This window comes from Astatotilapia calliptera, chromosome 4, assembly GCF_964374335.1.
Source record: "Astatotilapia calliptera chromosome 4, fAstCal68.1, whole genome shotgun sequence".
Lineage (NCBI taxonomy): Eukaryota > Metazoa > Chordata > Actinopteri > Cichliformes > Cichlidae > Astatotilapia > Astatotilapia calliptera.
In genome coordinates this window covers 14,342,048-14,364,610 of record NC_137425.1, presented here as the reverse complement: position 1 = coordinate 14,364,610, position 22,563 = coordinate 14,342,048, and the positions used below count along the sequence as shown (strand labels likewise).

General features: G+C 40.9%; 2 protein-coding genes across 3 annotated transcripts in view; both read right to left on the bottom strand.

Moving 5' to 3' along the window:
* crebbpb (CREB binding lysine acetyltransferase b) overlaps window positions 1-10,839 on the bottom strand; it is a 44,384-nt gene extending 33,545 nt beyond the window's left edge. For both annotated transcript variants that reach the window (XM_080300887.1, XM_026164963.2), the window contains exon 1: window positions 9,968-10,839. In XM_080300887.1, coding sequence (XP_080157013.1) covers window positions 9,968-10,052 — 85 coding nt within the window. In that variant the 5' untranslated portion in view covers window positions 10,053-10,839. The remainder of the gene's footprint in view (window positions 1-9,967) is intronic.
* An 846-nt stretch (window positions 10,840-11,685) lies between these two features.
* Window positions 11,686-22,563, bottom strand: part of adcy9b (adenylate cyclase 9b) — a 44,963-nt gene continuing 34,085 nt past the window's right edge. The window contains exons 6-10 of the mRNA XM_026164962.2: window positions 21,843-22,051; window positions 20,574-20,733; window positions 20,210-20,352; window positions 18,896-18,919; window positions 11,686-18,427 (exon numbers count right to left, since the gene is read on the bottom strand). Coding sequence (XP_026020747.2) covers window positions 17,068-18,427; window positions 18,896-18,919; window positions 20,210-20,352; window positions 20,574-20,733; window positions 21,843-22,051 — 1,896 coding nt within the window. The 3' untranslated portion in view covers window positions 11,686-17,067. The remainder of the gene's footprint in view (window positions 18,428-18,895; window positions 18,920-20,209; window positions 20,353-20,573; window positions 20,734-21,842; window positions 22,052-22,563) is intronic.

Here is a 22,563-nt window from a genome sequence, read left to right as displayed (position 1 = left end):
TTTTTTTAATCATTTCGTCTTTTCACAAATTCTGTATTCATAATAACTGGCTGTGACAATTGAATTATGGCTACCGTAGTTAGGAGCCTCGTGGAGTAATACGTGCCGTGCTTCAACATAATACAGTGGGGCAAAAAAGTATTTAGTCAGCCACCGATTGTGCAAGTTCCCCCACTTAAAATGATGACAGAGGTCAGTAATTTGCACCAGAGGTACACTTCAACTGTGAGAGACAGAATGTGAAAAAAAAAATCCATGAATCCACATGGTAGGATTTGTAAAGAATTTATTCGTAAATCAGGGTAGAAAATAAGTATTTGGTCACCTCAAACAAGGAAAATCTCTAGCTCTCACAGACCTGTAACGTCTTCTGTAAGAAGCTTTTCTGTCCCCCACTCGTTACCTGTATGAATGGCACCTGTTTTGAACCCATCATCTGTATAAAAGACACCTGTCCACAGCCTCAAACAGTCAGACTCCAAACTCCGCCATGGCGAAGACCAAAGAGCTTTCGAAGGACACCAGGAAAAGTATTGTAGACCTGCACCAGACTGGGAAAAGTGAATCTACAATAGGCAAGCAGCTTGGTGTGAAAAAAATCAACTGTGGGAGCAATCATCAGAAAATGGAAGACATACAAGACCACTGATAATCTCCCTCGATCTGGGGCTCCACGCAAGATCTCATCCCGTGGGGTCAAAATGATCATGAGAACGGTGAGCAAAGATCCCAGAACCACACGGGGGGACCTGGTGAATGACCTGCAGAGAGCTGGGACCAAAGTAACAAAGGTCACCATCAGTAACACACTACAACGGCAGGGAATCAAATCCCGCAGTGCCAGACGTGTTCCGCTGCTGAAGCCAGTGCATGTCCAGGCCCGTCTGAAGTTTGCCAGAGAGCACATGGATGATACAGCAGAGGATTGGGAGAATGTCATGTGGTCAGATGAAACCAAAGTAGAACTTTTTGGTATAAACTCAACTCGTCGTGTTTGGAGGAAGAAGAATACTGAGTTGCATCCCAAGAACACCATACCTACTGTGAAGCATGGGGGTGGAAACATCATGCTATGGGGCTGTTTTTCTGCCAAGGGGACAGGACGACTGATCCGTGTTAAGGACAGAATGAATGGGGCCATGTATCGTGAGATTTTGAGCCAAAACCTCCTTCCATCAGTGAGAACTTTGAAGATGAAACGAGGCTGGGTCTTCCAACATGACAATGATCCAAAACACACCGCCCGGGCAACAAAGGAGTGGCTCCGTAAGAAGCATTTGAAAGTCCTGGAGTGGCCTAGCCAGTCTCCAGACCTCAACCCCATAGAAAATCTGAGGCGGGAGATGAAAGTCCGTGTTGCTCGGCGACAGCCCCAAAACATCACTGCTCTCGAGAAGATCTGCATGGAGGAATGGGCCAAAATACCAGCTACTGTGTGTGCAAACCTGGTAAAGACCTATAGTAAACGTTTGACCTCTGTTATTGCCAACAAAGGTTATGTTACAAAGTATTGAGTTGTATTTTTGTTATTGACCAAATACTTATTTTCCACCCTAATTTACAAATAAATTCTTTACAAATCCTACCATGTGGATTCATGGATTTTTTTTTCACATTCTGTCTCTCACAGTTGAAGTGTACCTCTGGTGCAAATTACTGACCTCTGTCATCATTTTAGATGGGGGAACTTGCACAATCGGTGGCTGACTAAATACTTTTTTGCCCCACTGTATTACCATATTGTGTGTGTGTGTGTGTGTGTGTGTGTGTGTGTGTGTAACCTCTTTTTAAGTTTTGTGGATATTATACATGGTTATGCTCAGGATATGTCGGCCAAATTCCACTGGAAATGCCTTTTGGTTAAACGGTCAGCAAGGAATTAGCATTTTCACTGTTAAATTTTTATTTAGCTTTAATGCACATAAAAAACAGCTGTTTGTTTAAGTGAAAATACATTGATGGGTTTTTTTGCAGTAATAAAGTTGTGGAGTTGTAAAGTATTTTTTCTCTCACGTCAATTATATCGTCAGTTATATCGTTATCGCAAATTTTCAAATATATATCGTGATAAATATTTTTGGTCATACTGCCCTGCCCTACTGGCAGCTTCATTTTATGAAAAAGAGAAAATAGCCAAAAACGGTTTTAATTGCAAACTTAACAAATTTGACTTATACCAATGTGTTGGGTCATATAAACAGCAGCTGCATCCAGCTAAGATGGTTCCAGCATCTGTTGTAGAAATTGAGCTGGATCTGAAGCGTCCCCTCTCATCAAAAAAGGAATATAGCACAATAGAAATGCTTATTAGAAATCAGGACATACAGACAGTGTCATTAGTTCTTGCGAAGAGATTACAATTTCTGGAAAACAGGTAATCACAGGCAAGCTCGCGTTAGATGGCTCAAAGCTGTGTGGGCATTTGTCCCCCTTTCATTTAAGTGCAATAATTTCCAAAATCAGTAAAGTCACAAGATTGTTGTTTTAATTGCAGAGGGGGTGAAGTAAAGACTGTAAAATGTGTTCAGCTGTTATCTACACAATCACTCCAAGCCAACATGGTTATGTGCCTAACGCATGTAAGGCCGAAACAAGGAAAGACGACTTTTCTGAAAAAAATGAAAATGTGAGACAGTAAAAAGACATCAGCACGAAAAGAACGCCACGCTGCAAAAAGCAGTCAAACAACAACATGATAATGTGGATATGGGGCGTCTTTCTAACGCTGGATAAACAGCAGAGCTATATCAGCTATAGATATTTCTCCCAAAGACAAGAACTAACAGACTTAAAAACTCCTTTGTCCCACACGCTATCAAACTGTTTAACTCCTCTCTAGAGGGGAGAGGGAGGGGAAACAGGAGGACAAAGGAGGGGGGAACAACTAAGCTGTAGTGCCTCTTCACCTCACTGTGAAATACCTTTTGTGCAACACTTTTGTAAATAGTCAATGGTGCAAATAGACCTCAATACTTGAAATGTGCAATTCACTTGTATTTATTTATTCTTTTTATCCCCTTCGTATATTTTATTTATATTGTCTCTGTATTTATATATGTGTGTGTGTGTGTGTGTGTGTGTGTGTATATATATAAAATATTCTGTAACTCTGTAACTTCTGTCGGTGCTGTGCTTTTTTTTGGAAATCGAATTTCCCAGAGGAACCCACCCGAGGGATTAATAAAGTTCTATCTAACCTAATCTAATCTAATCTAGATATGCAGGCAACATGTGAGTGAATTAGAACCCAAGTTCGCCAACAAGTTAACAAGTTTCTTGCGGTAACTTAAACTGTAGCAGCAATCACTGCGTGCCTTTTCAGCCAATGTTCTGTGGCAGGAACCGACCTGCGTTTGTGCTTTGTTCTTTGTCCATACACCATCAATTAGCATGGCATTTGTTCAAACACTCTGATGAGAGGCCTCAATTTTGTTGGACTTGTTGTAAATTAAAGTTGCGTTGTGAAACTGCACATGTGGAGTGGAAGTATAAACTGCAGGAGGTTCTAGATTTATTTTTATTCAGTTACCAAACTTTTTATCTGGCATTTATCAATTTTCTCTATTATCAGATAATTCGCTAAATGCAGTTTTTATGACTTAGTGACCATTGATATGAAAAGCTGCTTTTCCTATAGTTCCTCCTTTAAGGTAGGTAACCTCCTGAAAGGGAGGAAACTTTGGAGTGCACCAAGTTTGACGACAAATGTATCGTGTATGCTGCGGCACTGGCAACCACAACATGCGAATACTGCCTTAATAAAAAAGCTACTAAAAGATAATACAAGGTGTCACCACAGCGGGTAGCGTTGGATGCCTTTTGCAAAGGGATCCGTCTCTCCTCGCAGAATTGAATGACGGATGTTAGGGAATTGTGTAAACCACTACACTATGAAGCCACTACAGCTCTTTAAAAATAAATACAAACATAAAATAAAATAAAAAAATGACATAAACCAACAATGAAATCAAGACTTTATAAATGAGGAAAATGGAGCAATTTTGCCTTCTTCACACACATTGACTAAAAAATAAAACAAAATAAAATAAAATGAAAATTTTAGCCAAAGCCCATTGTTCAGTTCAGCTTGCTGCCTTGGACATCCCACATATAGCCTTTGTCTACTAGTTCCTACTTGGCTCAAAGCGAGGAGGTTGGACAAAACTCAAACCGGTATTGGTTGTTTTCCATTACAATCATTTACCACCTAATGTCCATGGGGTCATTATAGCAACACAGCCGAAAGTCCCGTGACGTTATCTGTATGTGACACAAACGCCACAATATCTCCCCCTACCACCACTTCCCCTGCCAGTGGCGGACTCCCTCAGACATCGGTGCGTTGGTGGTTCTTTGTGTCCGGGGGTGGGCGTCCAGGTACACACCGGCTCACTCCTTGGCGGCCGCTTATCGGGGCCTGGAGCCTGGGGCTTGCTCGGGCCACTTCGGAGGTGGGGTGCCCCTGGCCTCTCGGCCTGGGGCTCGGTCACTCAGGCACGGCTGGCTGCCGGCGGACCTCACGGGCGCGTCACTGCAACTCCCCCTGGCTTCTGCTCCGCGGCTGCTGAGTGAGCCCTCATCTGGGACTCTCCTCAGCTCTTTCTGGGACAGTGGCGCGGCTGCCCCTCTGTTGGTCTTCCTTGGTCTCTTGTGTTCTGGGGGCCTCTGGATGTCTGGAGTTTTGATCTCCTCCATACCTGCTTCATGCCCTGGAGGACGGGGCTGTGGCCCCCCCACACCCTCTAGCAGATCATTACATGAAGGAACCTTTTAAAAAAACAAAAAACAAACGCGTCCATGCTCACAGGTGTACACACGGGTGATCACACCCACAAACTACACCCTTTTTGGCTCCTACCTCAAAGCACACTGTGTTCTGTTGATCTTATGTGCTGCACAATAATGTTTAATATTTAATATTTACTGTCATATTCCCATATATCATTGTGATGTTGTTTATTCTATTACTCTTGTTCTCTTCTGCTTGTTTTCTTTTTTCTTTCTCAGCAGGTGACCCAGGTGATTGATATATGCATTTTTTTTTCCTTTTTTTTTTATTTTTCTGCTCATTCTGTTGGTTTTTGGTTTTTGCCCTTCTCCCCCGTCCCTCTTCTCAGCTGTTTCTCTTTCCCTCTTTCTTTCTCCCCTTCTTTCCCCCAGTCAAGTCTGTCCCATATTCAGTAAGTGAAAATAAAATAAACAATAAAAGGTGAATCAAATGGACCATTATGGCAAGGCTGGGATGGTCAATTTGGTAAAGTAAATCCGTTGGGCATCTTTCTTTGCCTTTAGACAACAATTCTGATGGCAAAAGAGCCAAACGGGACAGGCACAAAAGAACAAAAACAAACAAACAAACAAACGCCACAATAAAGCAGAATGTTGAAGTAATGGTGTACCTGCTGCTCGGCTTTTTGTCAGTATTTTTTGTGCTCGTTTCTGGGTTTTTAAAAATGGCGGTTTTGATTTCCGTGAAGGAGACACTCTCAAGACTCATCAAATGGCACCTCTGCCAATCCGTGGTATGCAGTCTGTTGACATAAAATTTTCAGATCACTTGGAACTCCAGCTGAGTAGGCACTACAAAAGTATCTGGTACCATCACCTAATGGAAAATCCTAAAAAATAATTCAAGCTGTGCCAAGTCAACCCAAGTAGTTACTAGTGGACAAGGGCCCTTCTCCATTAGAGTCTACTCAGTATCTAAGTTCACGAAAGTTAAAACTGCCAATTTTGAAACCCGGCAACGAGGGAAATATGTACCAAGAAGGAAAAAAAAAAAAAACCCACCACAGACCGAGCTGCAGGTATATTCTTGCCTCAACGTCCACCTTTTTTGTAGCGTTCATGTCGCATATTAATTATGGCGCAGTACGCTCGAACACTTTGCAATGACGACAACCACGCATGTGGTTAGGTAGTACTAGATCATAATGGAAAACCGGCCGATCCGAGTCAATCTGAGTAGGTACTAACGGAAAAGGGGCTTTAGAGTGTGAGCAATGCAAAGGGAAGACCTTAACAGGGGTGTATGGGAAAAATTATTTACTGCACACACTCAAAAAACTGGCCAAAGAACATACAATGGGTTCATTCGGCTGCTTATTCTTGCCATTTCCTTTGTAACATTGTTATCATAAAACCCATGGCACACAACACCTAGAGGCTTATTCTTATTATTTCTAAATAACTGCCCCAAGGTGTTACCAACATGGCTGCAGAGTGACAGAACTTGTTTCTAAAAGATTTCTATTTGAATATACGCCAAAGTTTTTTGTATAAAAATTATAGGTACATAGTGAGAGCACGATACTTACTAACATCTTGTATGACCTCTGACAAAACACTGTTTGTGTGTTGTTAATGTATTCTGTACCAATTATTTTTATTATGTTAATTATACATTTAAATCTTGTTTAAAAGACCAATATGACAATCTGCTCCCTTTTAATTAGGTATGATGATCAAAGAAAACCTCTGAACTGATGAAACAAAGAAATATAGGAAACGTACTGTTGTATGTGAAGAGAAAACGTGCGAGTGGGCTGTTTTCCACTCATTTGAGTGGCACTGCAACTGTAAAAATTTTAATATGGTGTTTTATAAGAACTATGATGATTTCAAGATGTTCAAAATTAGCTGCCCACGAAACATGTAAAGCTGGGGCTGCAATCATTTGCGGCCGTGTGTTTATAAAAACCGCAACCATTTAGAGAAATGGACAAGAAAATTTCTGGGCAAAACGATCTAAGATCACAAAATATAAATTTTTTTATTAATTTTGGGGCAAGGAACTGAATGAATTAAACTGCTGAAAATACTTTCTCAGAGGATTTTAGCGATCCAGTGCCACACCTGCTTCTCATCTCCACCAATTACGCCACACGAGACATCAGCCAGCACATCCAGAGGTTGGTGAAAAGCACATTTTAGCACTCTTGAACACTACCAATACACCCAGGAGTTGGTAGTCTCCTAGACACCGAGGCCAGAAAGAGGAAGAGAGAAACCCGTTAGGTGAGCGGTAGGATTGAAGATGGCTGCTACTGCCTGTGGTGCTGACACGCCCACTCAGTCATACAAATGAAAACAAGCGACACTGGCCTGAAGCCACAGGCACATACTGACAAGAGAGTAGTGCACCATGGGGGAAAAAACAAAAACAAAAACAAAAAAGTCACACATTAGCAGTATTTGATGTTTTTGTTAATTTGTGCCTGTGAACATCAGCTCTGTACACAGTTGGCTTGATGTGGCATAGGGTGATGTCGTTCCTATCGGCCCAACTACTAATAATAGTTACCAAGGTGACTCAGTCGGCAATATAATGTGTAAATAACAGTCAGGATGATTTGGACAAACACGCTGAAGCCCCACAATATTTAAATGATCAGTCAGTAATTAGCGTTGAAATTTGAATGGACTGCATTCACACAATTTACTTTGGAATTAATATGAATTCCGTTTATTTGACGAGCAACAGAACAATCGTTTTTTTACAGTTGGTCTTTATCCCTCGAGCATGCCACAATTTAAACTAGAGGAGGTCTCCGAGAGAAAATGAGTGTTGCACCACGAGTGACACGCTCCTCTATTGATTTACTAGTGGACGATCGCCTTGCTCTTAATTTAAAAGTTGTGTGCCTGCTACACCGCTAACCCTCATGTTTCCCTTTAAACCAGGGAAATATGAGGGTTAGCTGTTTAGCACTGCTGCAGTGGTCCTCCTGGTCAGGGGGAGGGGTGTCCACCCTAAGCAGAACCCAAAGAGTGTGGAAATATGCTTGATGCGCTCCTGCAACAAACCCCCGGTGGCTGCTGAGCAAAATCTTTATGCTGAATCCAACCAGCAGAACAGAAATATCCGAAAGATGCAGCTCATTATTGCCCTGTTTATTTTTAACATATAGCCCCACTTAAACATGCAAAGGGACACCTCTTGAAACATAACATTTAATAATTCTTTAAAGAAAACATGGGTGCGCAACCATCTACCTGCATCTCTACTGCTCCTGTGGAAAACACTAAACATCCTACAATGGCTTATTAAAAACATACATTTTGTGTGAACATCAACTAAAACAGATAGTTTCCAACTGCAGTGGAGGAGGAAGAAGCCCCAGGTAGGGCTGCTTTATTGCCCAGCGAATGTTTCGGTCACCTTTCTGGGTGGGTGACCTACATGGGTTTAAACCTTATTGAGCATTCCCAAAAAAAAATTGCATTTCAAACTTAAAGAGATTCTCTACTTAAGTGCTTCCCACAGGGAGATTTAGAAACATCTGAAGGTTCCCGCTACCCTTCTGGGTAGGCGACCTGGAGATTAGTTTTTACATTAACCCCGACTGTGTTTTATCACTCCCCTTAAGCTACACCCAATTTCTGCTCAGTGTATTTTTTGGTGGTTTTCTTTTTGCTTATCTCCACAACATGCTGTGTTCTTTCCCCTTCACATCTTTGGTAGCACCTTAGTGCCATGCATTTTAATATATGAGCAGCTCATTTCACCATTCTAAGTTTGACAGCTCAACATATTCCTGAAAATTGATGCTTCAGCTTAATAAGCCACCTGAAGATTAAGATTCTTAGCATTACCTAGGAATCTTATTAGGAATCGATTAACTAATGCAAACCCAGCAATGAAATGCAAGTCTTCACTGAAATAAGACCCTACATGCTTTTTTGATGCTTACAACGAGTAAACCCTTAACGTCATCAAGGCTTAAATTGGTAGACAACTACACTGTATACAGATGGAAAGTATATACAGAGTACTTCTGCAGCAGTAGCTTTTCAGCAAAGTGAAAATAGTGCATATTACTTTTCCACAGCTCTGATTCAAAAGTGTATTTTTCAATACAACTGGACTATTTGAGGTGTACCTTAAAGAGACATAATAAGAAAGGATGTCCTCAAGTTTAAAAAGTCCCCATGTAATTGCGAAGCAATCCTTGCATTGTTACTATAGTCATGCGTTCGTTTCTTATTTTAATGGGACAAAAATAAAAAGTAAGCTCATCATATCAAACAAGCCAATAGACTGTTATGTTTTCTTTTCCTAACCACAAACACAAATCACAGGGTGACATAACCTGTAAGGAGGAGGCATGCCGTGTAAAGGAAAGAAAAAAAGTCCTTCCGTCTTATTCGAAAGTCCTTTCTCGAGTAGGATCAGCAAAGTTGCTCTTCAGGTTTCACCGCTTAACAGGCAGACCATTGGGCTACCCTCTAAACGCCTCAGACTTCCCCATGATAGCTTTTTACAACAGGAAAGGATATGCAAATATGCTTCCCTGAAGAAGAAAAAACAGCAGAAAAGTTTGCTGTCCAGTTCGTGTTCTAAACTAACTTAAAGCAAAAAACCTATTTCAGCATGTGAGGAAGACCTGATCTTTCACTGGCAGTCCGACTATCACTCAGTCAAACAGCAGGTTTATCAACAGCTTGTGCTGTCACGAATCTGCACGGCTCCAGTGTCAAGGAGCACGACACAAAGTGCGATTCAACTCCAGACACCGAGGCAGCATTTTCATCAGTGCTGCCAGAGCCCTGTAGTTTTCCTTATCTTAAGATATATTATGATGATAAAACACAATTTAGGCATTTAACATTTATCCCAACAAAGGTTGAAAAGTTGGGAGCAAATTCTGCCTGTTGAGCAGCTGAAAACCTCGTGTGATGGAAATGCATTGAGCTTGAGCCCCTTTTACGCCATTTGTCTTTTACAGCCATTATTTTGTGATCTATAGATTAAAGCAAACTATTCCTATAACATCACCATGTGCTGTTTTCCTGTGAAAAGTTGCAGTCCGCTCAAGTGACCGCTTTCCTGTACATAGATGATGCGTTCACTTCTGTTGAGGGGCACAAACTGTGCACAGTGTAGCTTGAAAACTGTGATTACTACTATTACTACTACTACACCTTCGTCACAACAGGTACACTAAAAACAATGCCCTGTCCTTACCTGGGCCATCTGATCCTGAGGGAGGTGAATTGATCTTGGGTCGCTTTGCAGTGGGGGGTCCCACATCCATAAGATTGTCAGCCATCCTCGTCGGCAAATATTACAAGCGCTTAAAGACACCGACGAATAAAAGTAGAAATCAGTCCAAATCTTCGCCCCCCGGTTTGCAGTCGCTGGTCACTTGTATTGTTAGGCGCCAAGGAGCAATTTAACAGTTTTTTCCTCCTTTTCTTTGACTGGCAGACTGGCGAAACGCCGCCTGGAGAAAAAGGATTTCAAAAGATAGGCAACAGCGCCACGCTTCGCCACCTAAGATCACCCCATGATAATCCAACACCCAACACCCACATAATTATCCTCAATAATCACGTCCAAAAATTATTTCAGTCCGAGAAAAATAAATAAAAATCAATCATAAAATATGGCACGAAGCATAAGCGAATCCCTTTCTCCGCAGATCGCCGATTTCACGTCCGCACAGAATCATTTTTTTCGCAGTCGAAACGAGCAGCCATAAATTCCGTTTTTGGCTTAAATAAAAAGATCAAAATTCGAAAAATATTTTCTATGAGACGGATTATTTTTCTGGTCGCTGTCTCCCGATAAATAAAGCGTCTCGGGACGGCGATACGGCGAGAAGCGGCGCTCTCTAAAAGGGAAATCAAATATACAGAGGGCTTTCGAGACGACAAAACCCCACTTAGCCCTCACATATTTGCATTATTTCTAATCGGAAGAGCTCACGCTTCGATTTTCTGCACGAAAAAAGCCGTTTGAGTCCGCTCCGTGTGGCTCCGATCGGTTTTTTAATTTAATGCTCCCCCCGAAATCCAGACTATGAGCCGCGTCAAGATGGCGGCTGTTGATTCCTCCGATACAAAAAAGTTTTTTTTTTCTTCCCAGCTAGACTGTGGGGGGAGGGGGGAGGCGCGCTGACGCCCTGACGTAAACCTGTGTCCCCACCGTGCGTCATGTGGACGTACGAGAAGTTGCCTCTAGGGGTGGATTACACAGAAAAAACGAGCTACCTGTTTCAAACTTTTCAAACACCCAACAGTCGCTACCTGAAATGGAACTTTTTTTGTATTTCGCAGGCTAAAACGCGAGTCAATGCTATACACTGTTATATAGAAACAGATAAAGCAGCCTTTACTTTTAGCGAATACACTATCAAGTACACAAGCTATGATAAACCAGTATGTGACTATTGGTGCTTACAGGAAAGGTTTTAAAAACTTACATATTATCCCATCAAACTTATGTCTACTTACTTATATAAAAATCAAGTGAAGATTCTCTGTGAAGTGTGAAAGTAGATGATTAATTTTTGGGAAGAAGCACCTTTCAGAGTATGAGTGTGTGTATATATATATATATATATAAACTAACTAGAAAACAGAAAACTACAATGAAGTACTAACCAAGCACACAGTCGAGCTTATGTCTTTGTTATAAATGTGTATCGATGCACCAATGTTTAAGTTGCATGAAATCTTGTAGCTGCCTGTATTGGTGGATAGCATAATCAGTTAAGAAATATAATTAAAAAGCTGCACTCAGTTAAATGCATTGGACTAGAAAGTACACAGTTTGCTTATGAAATACATTTGAGGGTAAGTGTAAAGTAAAAAACAAACAAACAAAAACTTGTACCATGTACGTCTATTGTTTCAATCTATCACTGGTAGTATACAGGCTATAAATTCATTAGGACAACATTTCCCAGCAACTGACTTTATTTATTATTAAATTTAACTTCACCTGTTAGCGTGCTATATACAAAAACATATCCAAAGAAAGCAACAGTTCATAGAAGTGGACCCATTATGCTTTTCTTCTTTTCTCTCATATATAATTGTTTTATGTTACAATATCAGACACACTAACCAAAAAGTTTTGAATAATGAGGTTGATGTACAAAAGAAAAAAAAATTCACTTTAAGCCCAAAGTTCAGGTTTCAGACACTTTCTACTGCTGACTCAGTAACTGCAGAGTCCCAAACCTCTTCTTGCATTAACATCAGCACAAAAACTGTAAACTGGGAGCTTCATGAAATCAGTTTACATGGCTGAGCAGCTCTTGTAGGTGTAATGTGTCCATATAGCGTAGGGTAAAGGTGATAAAGAACTGTGAATCATCCAAAGTTACTTTACTAGAGTGCAAAAATCGAAATAATGACCCAGAAAAGAGCATAATAGGCCCCCTTTAAAACTTAGAGGGATCGACAGCGGGCTACTTTTCAATACTACCAACCAGAGAGGTCTTGCAACGTCTCCACAGTTTTATTTGGCTAGTTTGGATTAAAAAGGAACTTAAATCTCTACCAACTGAAGCCTCACTGTTCACATTCCTGCTAGGATTGGAGCATCTCTTCCAAAATACACACAATCACAAAGTTTTACAAATGCACACATTTTTTTTAAACACACATGCAAGTATTATTCCAACATTGTTAAAATTACCCAGTTCTTAAGACAAGTAATATTCTAATACATGCGCTTATATAAATTCTAGAAAATGCTCAGATACTATACAATATAAAGGCATACCGCACATTAAAAAATGAGCGCCTTTACCAGTTAGTATATGATGACTACAAGGTGTGCACAAAATACCTGCAAATTAAGAAGACAACAAAAAGAGAAAATCCAAGAGATGGCAATGACACTCTTTGGCATTAATATTTGTGCCATTCTGCTGATTCAGAATGCCACTCACATCTCATTAAATCACAGCAAATCAAAAGATGCGCTCATGTTTGCGGTGACACAAGGGAAAAAGAAGGCATGTCAAATGTGTGAGTTAACACACCTTTCAGATTTTCACCTGTTCAGAGTAAAAAACAAACAAACAGCTTATTCAACAGGGCTTATCAAAATTATTAAGGAAAATTCCATTTAAAAGGTAGCTCAACACTCAAGAATTATGACCACTATTAAGTGTTTAACCATGAACAGTAATGGTTATTCCCTTTATTACAGTGTAAAAAAACCAAAAAAAATGGAATGGTGCTAAGGGTTGTGTGCTCATAAGCAAAGGAAGGTTATTTTCCCTTTTAAACCATTGTTGTTACATTTAAACCAACTGCATAAGTAAATTATTATAACATTATAAAATAAAAGAGAAAAAGGAATTTAAAATCCGCAATAAATCCAAATAATGTCACATATTTGGCATATTTATATTTACTTATACATGTCAAGAAAAGGCACTGCTGAAATCTCATCTTTCAATATTTTATCAAATTAAATGATTCAAGCACAAGCGTCAGTATTTTAAATTTTGATCAATATTAAGTGTCTTGAGAAATGAAAAGCAACAGAACTAACTTTAAAATATGACATGTTTAAATTTAAAAGGCACAAGCTACCCTAACTCCACACTTAGAAAACAATGCGAGCAAACTATTTAACTATTAAGGTGTTGTTAGCTGCAGCAGCTTACATAAATTACTTGATGATGAATTATTTTTATTTGCAACGCTTGTTCTATTACTTGAGTTCAGGTCAAGAAATGGTGCACTGGTGAAACCATTTTTACGTCTGAGCACACAATCCTTTTTTTTTTAAACAGCAGAAGAAAGAAAATGTAACAGCAAGAGAGATGAAAACTGTTCTGACATTATAGATAGAAAAAATTAAAGGGAAAGCGAAAAGCACAGAGACCCTTCTATGAAATACCTTTTGGTGCACTGCCGTTTGCATTTACAATGCCGTTATGTAAAGTTTTCATGTCACTGAAAGTATGAAGCTGTAAAAGTGTCCAGATGTTTGCATCCAGTAATGTCCTTTAGATAACAGAAAGTAGATTAAGACGCCTCAGATAGAAAGTTCAAGTTTTGTGTAACAATTAACACTATTAAACACATTTTTATTGTGACATTCCACTTTGATCATCCATGTCCTAAAACACAATCAACTAACACACAGTGTAATCCATAGCTAACCCAGGCAGTTTTATTCTCTAATCCATCTAAAAAAAAAAGAAATTAAGACACAATTTAAGACACTCTATAGGTACGCCAGCATCTTGTAGGACCCATTAAAATACTCACTAAACACAGTTAGATAGTTTGAGCTCCTACAAGAGTCTGGATGTGCAGAGGGCACAAACACTAGTAGCAGTTAGCCTATGATGCTGCGAGCATGCTGATTAAATGCAGTTTAGACCATCATGCCTCAGTGCTGAGGCAATGAAAAGATCTTAACTGAGGCCAGAGAAAAAGCTGCCACATCAGCAAACAAGTTTCTATTTGTAAACCTGCAGTTTCAGTCATTTGAGTAACTCATAGGCACCTCCCCTTATTAAAGCCCAAGTGATCTTACTATACAGACACACACTGCATAAGAGCAATACACTCACTCAACAACTCACAGCTCAGCCTCGTCTGCCTTTAGCCTGTACCGATTTGTTCCCGTTGTGCCTTTCCTGATGCGTTTTCTGGTTTTCAAGAACAACATGGACACAGGCTCTGCAGGATTTTAGTGCGGTGCATTTTTTTTTTTACTCGTACATAATTTTGCCCTTCGCTTGTCACATATTGTGATGTTTTACACATTGTTGCTTTTCTTTTTAATAAAAGGCAAAACTATCATAGCAAAACATAGTTTAAAAAGTAAACCTGTAACAAAAGCAAAGCTTTTCTTCCCAAAAAGCTTTCTAATTTACAATTTTCCCTTTATGTTGTTATTCCCTTATTTATAAAGGCTTAGTCTACATAATATTCTACTCTAAAGGCACTTAAAAAGACATATGAAAGAAATAATCAAGATTAAAGGTTTAAAGATAATCAAATAAGTTAATGGCAGATAATGGGATCTGCGACAGGCAAGAGAAGGTCCAGAGTCAGCTGTCACGTTTTCCCTTTTCTTGTGCGTTACTGCCTAAGACCATCTTTGTGGTCCACCCTCCACTCTTGATAACATCAGCCAACTGTGAGCCGTTTTCACACATGTACAGTGGGGCAAAAAAGTATTTAGTCAGCCACCGATTGTGCAAGTTCCCCCACTTAAAACGATGACAGAGGTCAGTAATTTGCACCAGAGGTACACTTCAACTGTGAGAGACAGAATGTGAAAAAAAAAAATCCATGAATCCACATGGTAGGATTTGTAAAGAATTTATTCGTAAATCAGGGTGGAAAATAAGTATTTGGTCAATAACAAAAATACAACTCAATACTTTGTAACATAACCTTTGTTGGCAATAACAGAGGTCAAACGTTTACTATAGGTCTTTACCAGGTTTGCACACACAGTAGCTGGTATTTTGGCCCATTCCTCCATGCAGATCTTCTCGAGAGCAGTGATGTTTTGGGGCTGTCGCCGAGCAACACGGACTTTCAACTCCCACCACAGATTTTCTATGAGGTTGAGGTCTGGAGACTGGCTAGGCCACTCCAGGACTTTCAAATGCTTCTTACGGAGACACTCCTTTGTTGCCCGGGCGGTGTGTTTTGGATCATTGTCATGTTGGAAGACCCAGCCTCGTTTCATCTTCAAGGTTCTCACTGATGGAAGGAGGTTTTGGCTCAAAATCTCACGATACATGGCCCCATTCATTCTGTCCTTAACACTGATCAGTCGTCCTGTCCCCTTGGCAGAAAAACAGCCCCATAGCATGATGTTTCCACCCCCATGCTTCACAGTAGGTATGGTGTTCTTGGGATGCAACTCAGTATTCTTCTTCCTCCAAACACGACGAGTTGACTTTATACCAAAAAGTTCTACTTTGGTTTCATCTGACCACATGACATTCTCCCAATCCTCTGCTGTATCATCCATGTGCTCTCTGGCAAACTTCAGACGGGCCTGGACATGCACTGGCTTCAGCAGCGGAACACGTCTGGCACTGCGGGATTTGATTCCCTGCCGTTGTAGTGTGTTACTGATGGTGACCTTTGTTACTTTGGTCCCAGCTCTCTGCAGGTCATTCACCAGGTCCCCCCGTGTGGTTCTGGGATCTTTGCTCACCGTTCTCATGATCATTTTGACCCCACGGGATGAGATCTTGCGTGGAGCCCCAGATCGAGGGAGATTATCAGTGGTCTTGTATGTCTTCCATTTTCTGATGATTGCTCCCACAGTTGATTTTTTCACACCAAGCTGCTTGCCTATTGTAGATTCACTCTTCCCAGTCTGGTGCAGGTCTACAATACTTTTCCTGGTGTCCTTCGAAAGCTCTTTGGTCTTGGCCATGGCGGAGTTTGGAGTCTGACTGTTTGAGGCTGTGGACAGGTGTCTTTTATACAGATGATGAGTTCAAACAGGTGCCATTCATACAGGTAACGAGTGGGGGACAGAAAAGCTTCTTACAGAAGACGTTACAGGTCTGTGAGAGCCAGAGATTTTCCTTGTTTGAGGTGACCAAATACTTATTTTCCACCCTAATTTACGAATAAATTCTTTACAAATCCTACCATGTGAATTCCTGGATTTTTTTTTCACATTCTGTCTCTCACAGTTGAAGTGTACCTCTGGTGCAAATTACTGACCTCTGTCATCATTTTAAGTGGGAGAACTTGCACAATCGGTGGCTGACTAAATACTTTTTTGCCCCACTGTATCCCACCAGAACATCTACAATTGTCCCTTCTCACATGCTGCAGGTGATAGTCCACTTCACGCTGCTGGAAATACTCCTTTTGGTTTAGATGAAGGTGCTGCTTTCTTAGCATGTGCAAGAAGCAGGACACATAACGTCCATCCTTTGCCACGAATTCTCAGGATAAGTGCCTTTTCTATCTTTACACAGGCCCAACTGGACATTGCCTACACTTTGTGCTATAAGGAGCTTACTGTGGAAAGCCAATTTGAAGTCTGATCAAATGTTTGTGCTCCTATATGCAGCTCAATTGGGTAATGTCTAGTAAAAATTATGTACTGCAGTGCATGTGTGAAAATGGCTATATTGTCACAAACACACACAAAAAAAACAACTTGCTTCTTGGCTGGTGAGGCGAGAGCTTGGGGTCTTTTCACATCCTCCATCGCCAACTGAAGTAGGACCAAATGTACAGTGATTCTACACATGCCAGCTGGAAGGAATGAGAGCTTAAAGGGTAGAGGATTGATGATGAAAGCGGCACACTTGACGATTTCTAGAGTCTGGTTAACTCGCCAACATTACCGCCAGTTTCATCCTCGCAATTGTCCTTCTTGATATCCTTCAGGGGATTTGTTGACCTTTGGGGTGTATCCTGCTGGGCTGAGATGATAAGTTGTTTGTTTTCTGACAAAGAAGGGGGTCCTTCAAGATTGGTTATATGTACAGATGTCAGGCCAGTGTGAGACTTTGATCGCCTGGCAGCAGAAGTTTCTGCAGTGGGACGTCTTTCACGGCTATCTACCTCTTTCACGTGAGTAAGCCCTGTCGTACTAGGGGAACCAGTGCTGGCACTGGGTACCATAGTATTAGTACTGCTTGCAGTGGTGCTGGTTGCAGGGACCATGCTTGCAATTTCGTCAGTGGGTGAGCGCCCGATGCTGCCATCCACCTGTGCTCGGATCTCTGGAGAGACTGAGAGCTGGTACTGAGGCACCGGGCCACTATCGCTGCTTTTAGGATAAAGGAAGGTCTTCATCTGACCTTTGCCCTTGACATTAACTGTGCCGCGATAATCAAACTCGTAATCCATGCCGCTAAGAACACAGTAACTCTCTTCGCTGACCTGGACACGACACTCCACGCCTGTGGTATCCATGCGGCTGGCAATGTTGACCGTGTCGCCCCAGATATCATAAAGAAGCTTGGTGGTGCCAATTACGCCTGCTGTTAGAGGCCCGTGATTAAATCCAATACGAAGCTTAAAGCCAAACCCTAACATGTTCTTGTTAAAGTCATCCACCACACGCATCATTTCAAGGGCAAATTCAAAAAGAGCTCGGAGGTGGGCGTGAGGATGTGCTGCATCTGCACACTGCTGAGCGTTGAGTCCTGCTGCCGCCATGTAAGTGGCACCAATGGTCTTGATCTTTTCTATATTAGCAAAGACGGGCTTCCGTAGGAGCTCATCAAAGTCTCCAATCAGCTCGTTGAGGACACGATAGCACTCCTTACCTCCTTCATAGCTTTCTTCATAAAATTCACTAAAGTTAACAATACTGGCAAATATTACACCCACATTGTCATGGTTCTTGGAGTAGCTCTGGGTAACCTTGAGCTGCTCGGCCACATGTATGGGAATGATATTGCGTAGCAGCCAGTCGGCCTGGTCCCTCATGTTCTGGATCTTGATGCGGTGTTGATCAGCTTCCACATTGCCATGGTAATGCAGACGGTAACTGACCTCAAATTCACGGTTAAGAAACCAGACCAAGAGAAGGAGGAGGAAAAAGGCCACACAGGCCTCACGGCCGAGAAGGTCCTGTGGGTGGGTCTGTGGGTCAAGTTCCAGTGGGCTGTCAGACATGACAATGGAGGTGTTGCTGTTGCTGCTGCTGTTGTTCTGGCCATCAGACCTGGTTGAGAAAGAGAAGAAAGAGAAAAAAGAGAAGAAAGAGGGAAAGGAAAGTTTAGAATACTTTAAGAAATAGTGCAGCTGTTACGATTACAAATAACCAAATGCAGCATTTGCTATAAACTCAATGCATCTCACCAAAATCAAACTGCCATCGCTCAGAATAGAAAGTCAGAGCACCTCAGTGGCAGAGAGCCTAGAGTCTGGCTGGTGTCCTTATTTCACCCATTCAATCTCAGTTCACTATCACTATCTGTTGAAGGCATAGTGTGTTTTGTCTTGTTTTATCTTTAATTTTATTTGATAGTGAGAGACAAATGTAGGAAGTAGGCAGGAAGCTGACATGGATTAAAGAGCTTGGTTGGAATAATAACCGAGCCCATTCAGTTGAAGCTTTTTGTCCAGTTTTAATGTGAAATGAGAAGTGAGAAATAATGCACTTCAAAACATCAACAATAATCATACTTACCAGAAAAACAGACTCTTAGTGACACTGAAAGAGAAAAAGCAGAAGCAACATTAATTCATGAAATAAGAACATCAAAAATGATTTCAATTCACGGACATTATACTTGTTCATAGCATGAAATGGCACGCAACTGTAAAGAGGAAAGAATTCATTAGTTTTTATGTTTGTCATTGATGCCTCACAAGTTTTGAGGCAGAGATTTTTGCGACTGACCCTGTTATGTATGTATTTCCAAGAGTTCATTTTTCAGGGTGCAAAATATAGGGAGGAGAACATTTAAATCAAACATGCAAACCGATTTACTAATGTTTAAGACACACAGTTTACTGTTAATTGCATCGATATTTAATTTTTGCGCTTGATATCGAAATGAACCTGACCACATTTAGAAAACAGCACGACTTTTGTAAATCACTGTAAAACTAACAAATTCTTCTTGTGGCAACTATTTGGGGATTGCGCTCACACCCTATTTTGCAAGTTGAGTTAAAGAAGGGTGCTAAATACAATGTGAGAGTTTATTGAAGTGGCAACCAGATGTTGAAAGACACCATTTCAGCCCCATTTGCAGTGAGCAATCGAGTTAGGCAAAGAAAAATGTTGTCCCAGTTTGTTTAATCTTTGTGATGATGACTGTAAAAACTGGGTGCAGGGTTGGCAATTTGCTAGTCAATCATATTATCTATGGAGATGGTCTTGTGCTCTTTAGTCCTAGTGGTGCTGGCCTAGAGCAGCTCCTTCACATGTTATGTTATGTTGTGGAACATGACATCAGATGTAATGCCTGCAAGCGTACTGTCATGATTTGTAAACCAAAGAGGGCAAACACCAAAGATTTCCAGAGTTTAAACCATCAGATAATACAAGGTCAGGTATGTTGGATATCTTATTAAAGATCAAATGACAGACAATGACATTTATAGGGAATGTCTGATGATGTATGCACAAGTGAACATCCTCTTATGTAAATTTAATGCATGTACAGACTTTAAGGCACATCTGTAGGTGAATTCCAGGAAAGCAAGTTTACGGAAACTTCATGTAGCGTATAATGACGCCATGAGCTTATTATCGAAGAGACCAAGATTGTTAAGTGCAAGTGAGATGTATGTGTTTCTATGGATTATGAATGAGAAATAAACAAAAGCTGACTGAATGGACCTCCCTCCTTGAAATTTTCATCATCACATTATCCTTTATAATTAAGTGAACTGACCAAATGACCATTCCAAAAAATACTGCATGGGTTGTAAAGAGCAAAACTATTACTTCCTTTTATTGACGTCTCCGCAGTAAAATAAATGCATCTCATACCTGCAGGGGGAGCTGAAGAGCAAAGCCAGCAGTGCCAGTCCCACCAGTGTTGCTAGTGTTGAGCGCATCCAGTAGCTGAGCTGGCAGAAGTTACAATACTGAATAATAGCTATGATGACAGCACAGCAGATGAACATGGTAAACTAGGAAAACAAGAGACAGAACACAATATCAGTCAAAAAGGTGTAGATCATACTGTAAACAATACTAACTACAATACTTCTTACATACTGCATACAGCAGTTAAAGACATAATTAACGATGAAGTAAGACAAGCAGAACTTGATCAAACAACAGTAGCAGTATTTAATACTCTAAAGATCCCTTTTTAAAAGCATAAAATAAACATGAAATTTTAGTTCACCTGAATGGAGTGATGCATGTCACAAGCGACATGGGAGAATACTGCCACAGCAGGCAGGGACACCAGGACAGCTCCTATAAAGTGGCGTGCTATCCAGCCTGACATGGCCGTCATCAGCACTCGAGTGCAGGTCAGCACACTGTCCAGATAAAAAGCCATCCTGGAGAGAAAAGAAACCCAGAAAATGATGACTGATACAGATGACATGTGAGAGATTTTATAGTTTTATGTGTTCTCATGTGATCCCAGTTTGATTAATAAACTGGCTGCAGATATAATTATTAAAGGGCTGATTTATATATGATATAGATGGAAACATTTCCTCTCTCTTTTTGTTTTAGGGTCTATACATTTTCTTTCTGCACAGATTTTACCTGTAAGTCCAATATTAACCATGCCAACATTTTTTTCTTCTGTCTCTCCTCCTGGTCATCTTTTAAATATACTTTGAGGTGAGCAAAGCACCCACTCAATTCTTGCGTTAGACAGTTCCTCTAGCCTCTGATTAAAAGTTCCAAAAATCAGCTTGGGACTTAGCCCTCAGATGGGTTGTACACAGCTTGAAGATAAGAGTACCACTGTCTCTACTATCTCTTCCCTCTTAAAAAGAACAAGGAAATGATAAGGACCATCCATCCATTCTCCTCCACTTATCCTTATCAGGGTCAAGGGGTAAAGAGGTAGGGTACAGCACTGACAGGCCACCAGTCTCACGCAGGGCCAACAACCTATAATGCCCCAATGATAAGGTATTACAGAAAATCCAAGCGTACCAAGAATTCTTCTCTCAACATACTTGAGAAAGAAGTAGAGATGATGTGTGCACATCTAGGCTGCCCTCACCTGGACCACACACCTCTCCTGCCAAGTCGGGAAGGCCCATAAGAGGCGTTAGTCTGTTGGGATCTTAGAGCATACTCACCTCTCTCATCCCCTAATGGCCAAACTTCTATCAGTCAACAAGTGTGGTGAGGACTACAACAGCTGGTGAGGGTGGTAGGGTGTGCTTACAGTACCATACGACTACTATCATGTTGCACTATTATTTCTGTATATACTATCTCACTGTGTTTATCTGTTCATTTCCATATTTCTTGTCTATTTTTATACTGCTGCCCCGCCTAGAGCTGCTCAAAGTTTTGGTTTTTATTAACAGGGAATATAAATCTATTCTATTCTTTGTATTGCACTCCTAATTTAATAAAATATGTTCAAGACTTTCTGATAATGTCTGACTGGCTTGAGCCTCTCCTGCATTCAGTATCTCACCGTATGGCAATCAGCAGAGCCAGGACCTCCAAAATTGTGGCTACAGCTGTGAGAATGAGTGCTGGTGTGGATGGGTTCTGCTGGGTAACAAGCGGTTGAAGGAAACAGGCCAATGAAAGAGCCAGAAATACTAAACAGCACAGGAGCATGTCCAGGAAAGAACTGAATGTTGGGCTGGCAAATGTCTGCACCGCTGCTTGGGTCTCGACCTGGGAGGATGGGAAAAGAGGAAACAGAGGGCAGGAAAGAAAAAAAGAAAGAGTATAATCGTAAAAATATGCTTATTAAGGTAGCGTGAAGGGGATTCATAAATAAGAATGAGGTGTTAGAGGAAATCTGTCTTAATACTGGTGGTATATTAGGAAATTTAACCACAGAGCAACTACAAAAAAAAGCTGGATCCCCCTTGAATAGAATGAAAAAAAGAAATAAAAATTAATGTTACAAATTTAACAAGCTTCAATAAATCTTATTTGTGATTAGTTACATATTATTTGTTAATGAGACTGTAGCAACAGCAGCAGCCATGTCCTTAAGATGCACTTCTGATGATACACCAGCAGAGGACATCACAACCTAAAACTAAACTGCTTCTAAGGTCCTGCAGTGATTTCCCTTTGCCGCAGTCTTGAGCGGTCTGGTCATAACGCAGCACTATCGGGCTACCAGACACAGACAAAGAGGAAAACATGAACAAGCTAAGATAAATATATAGAAATTC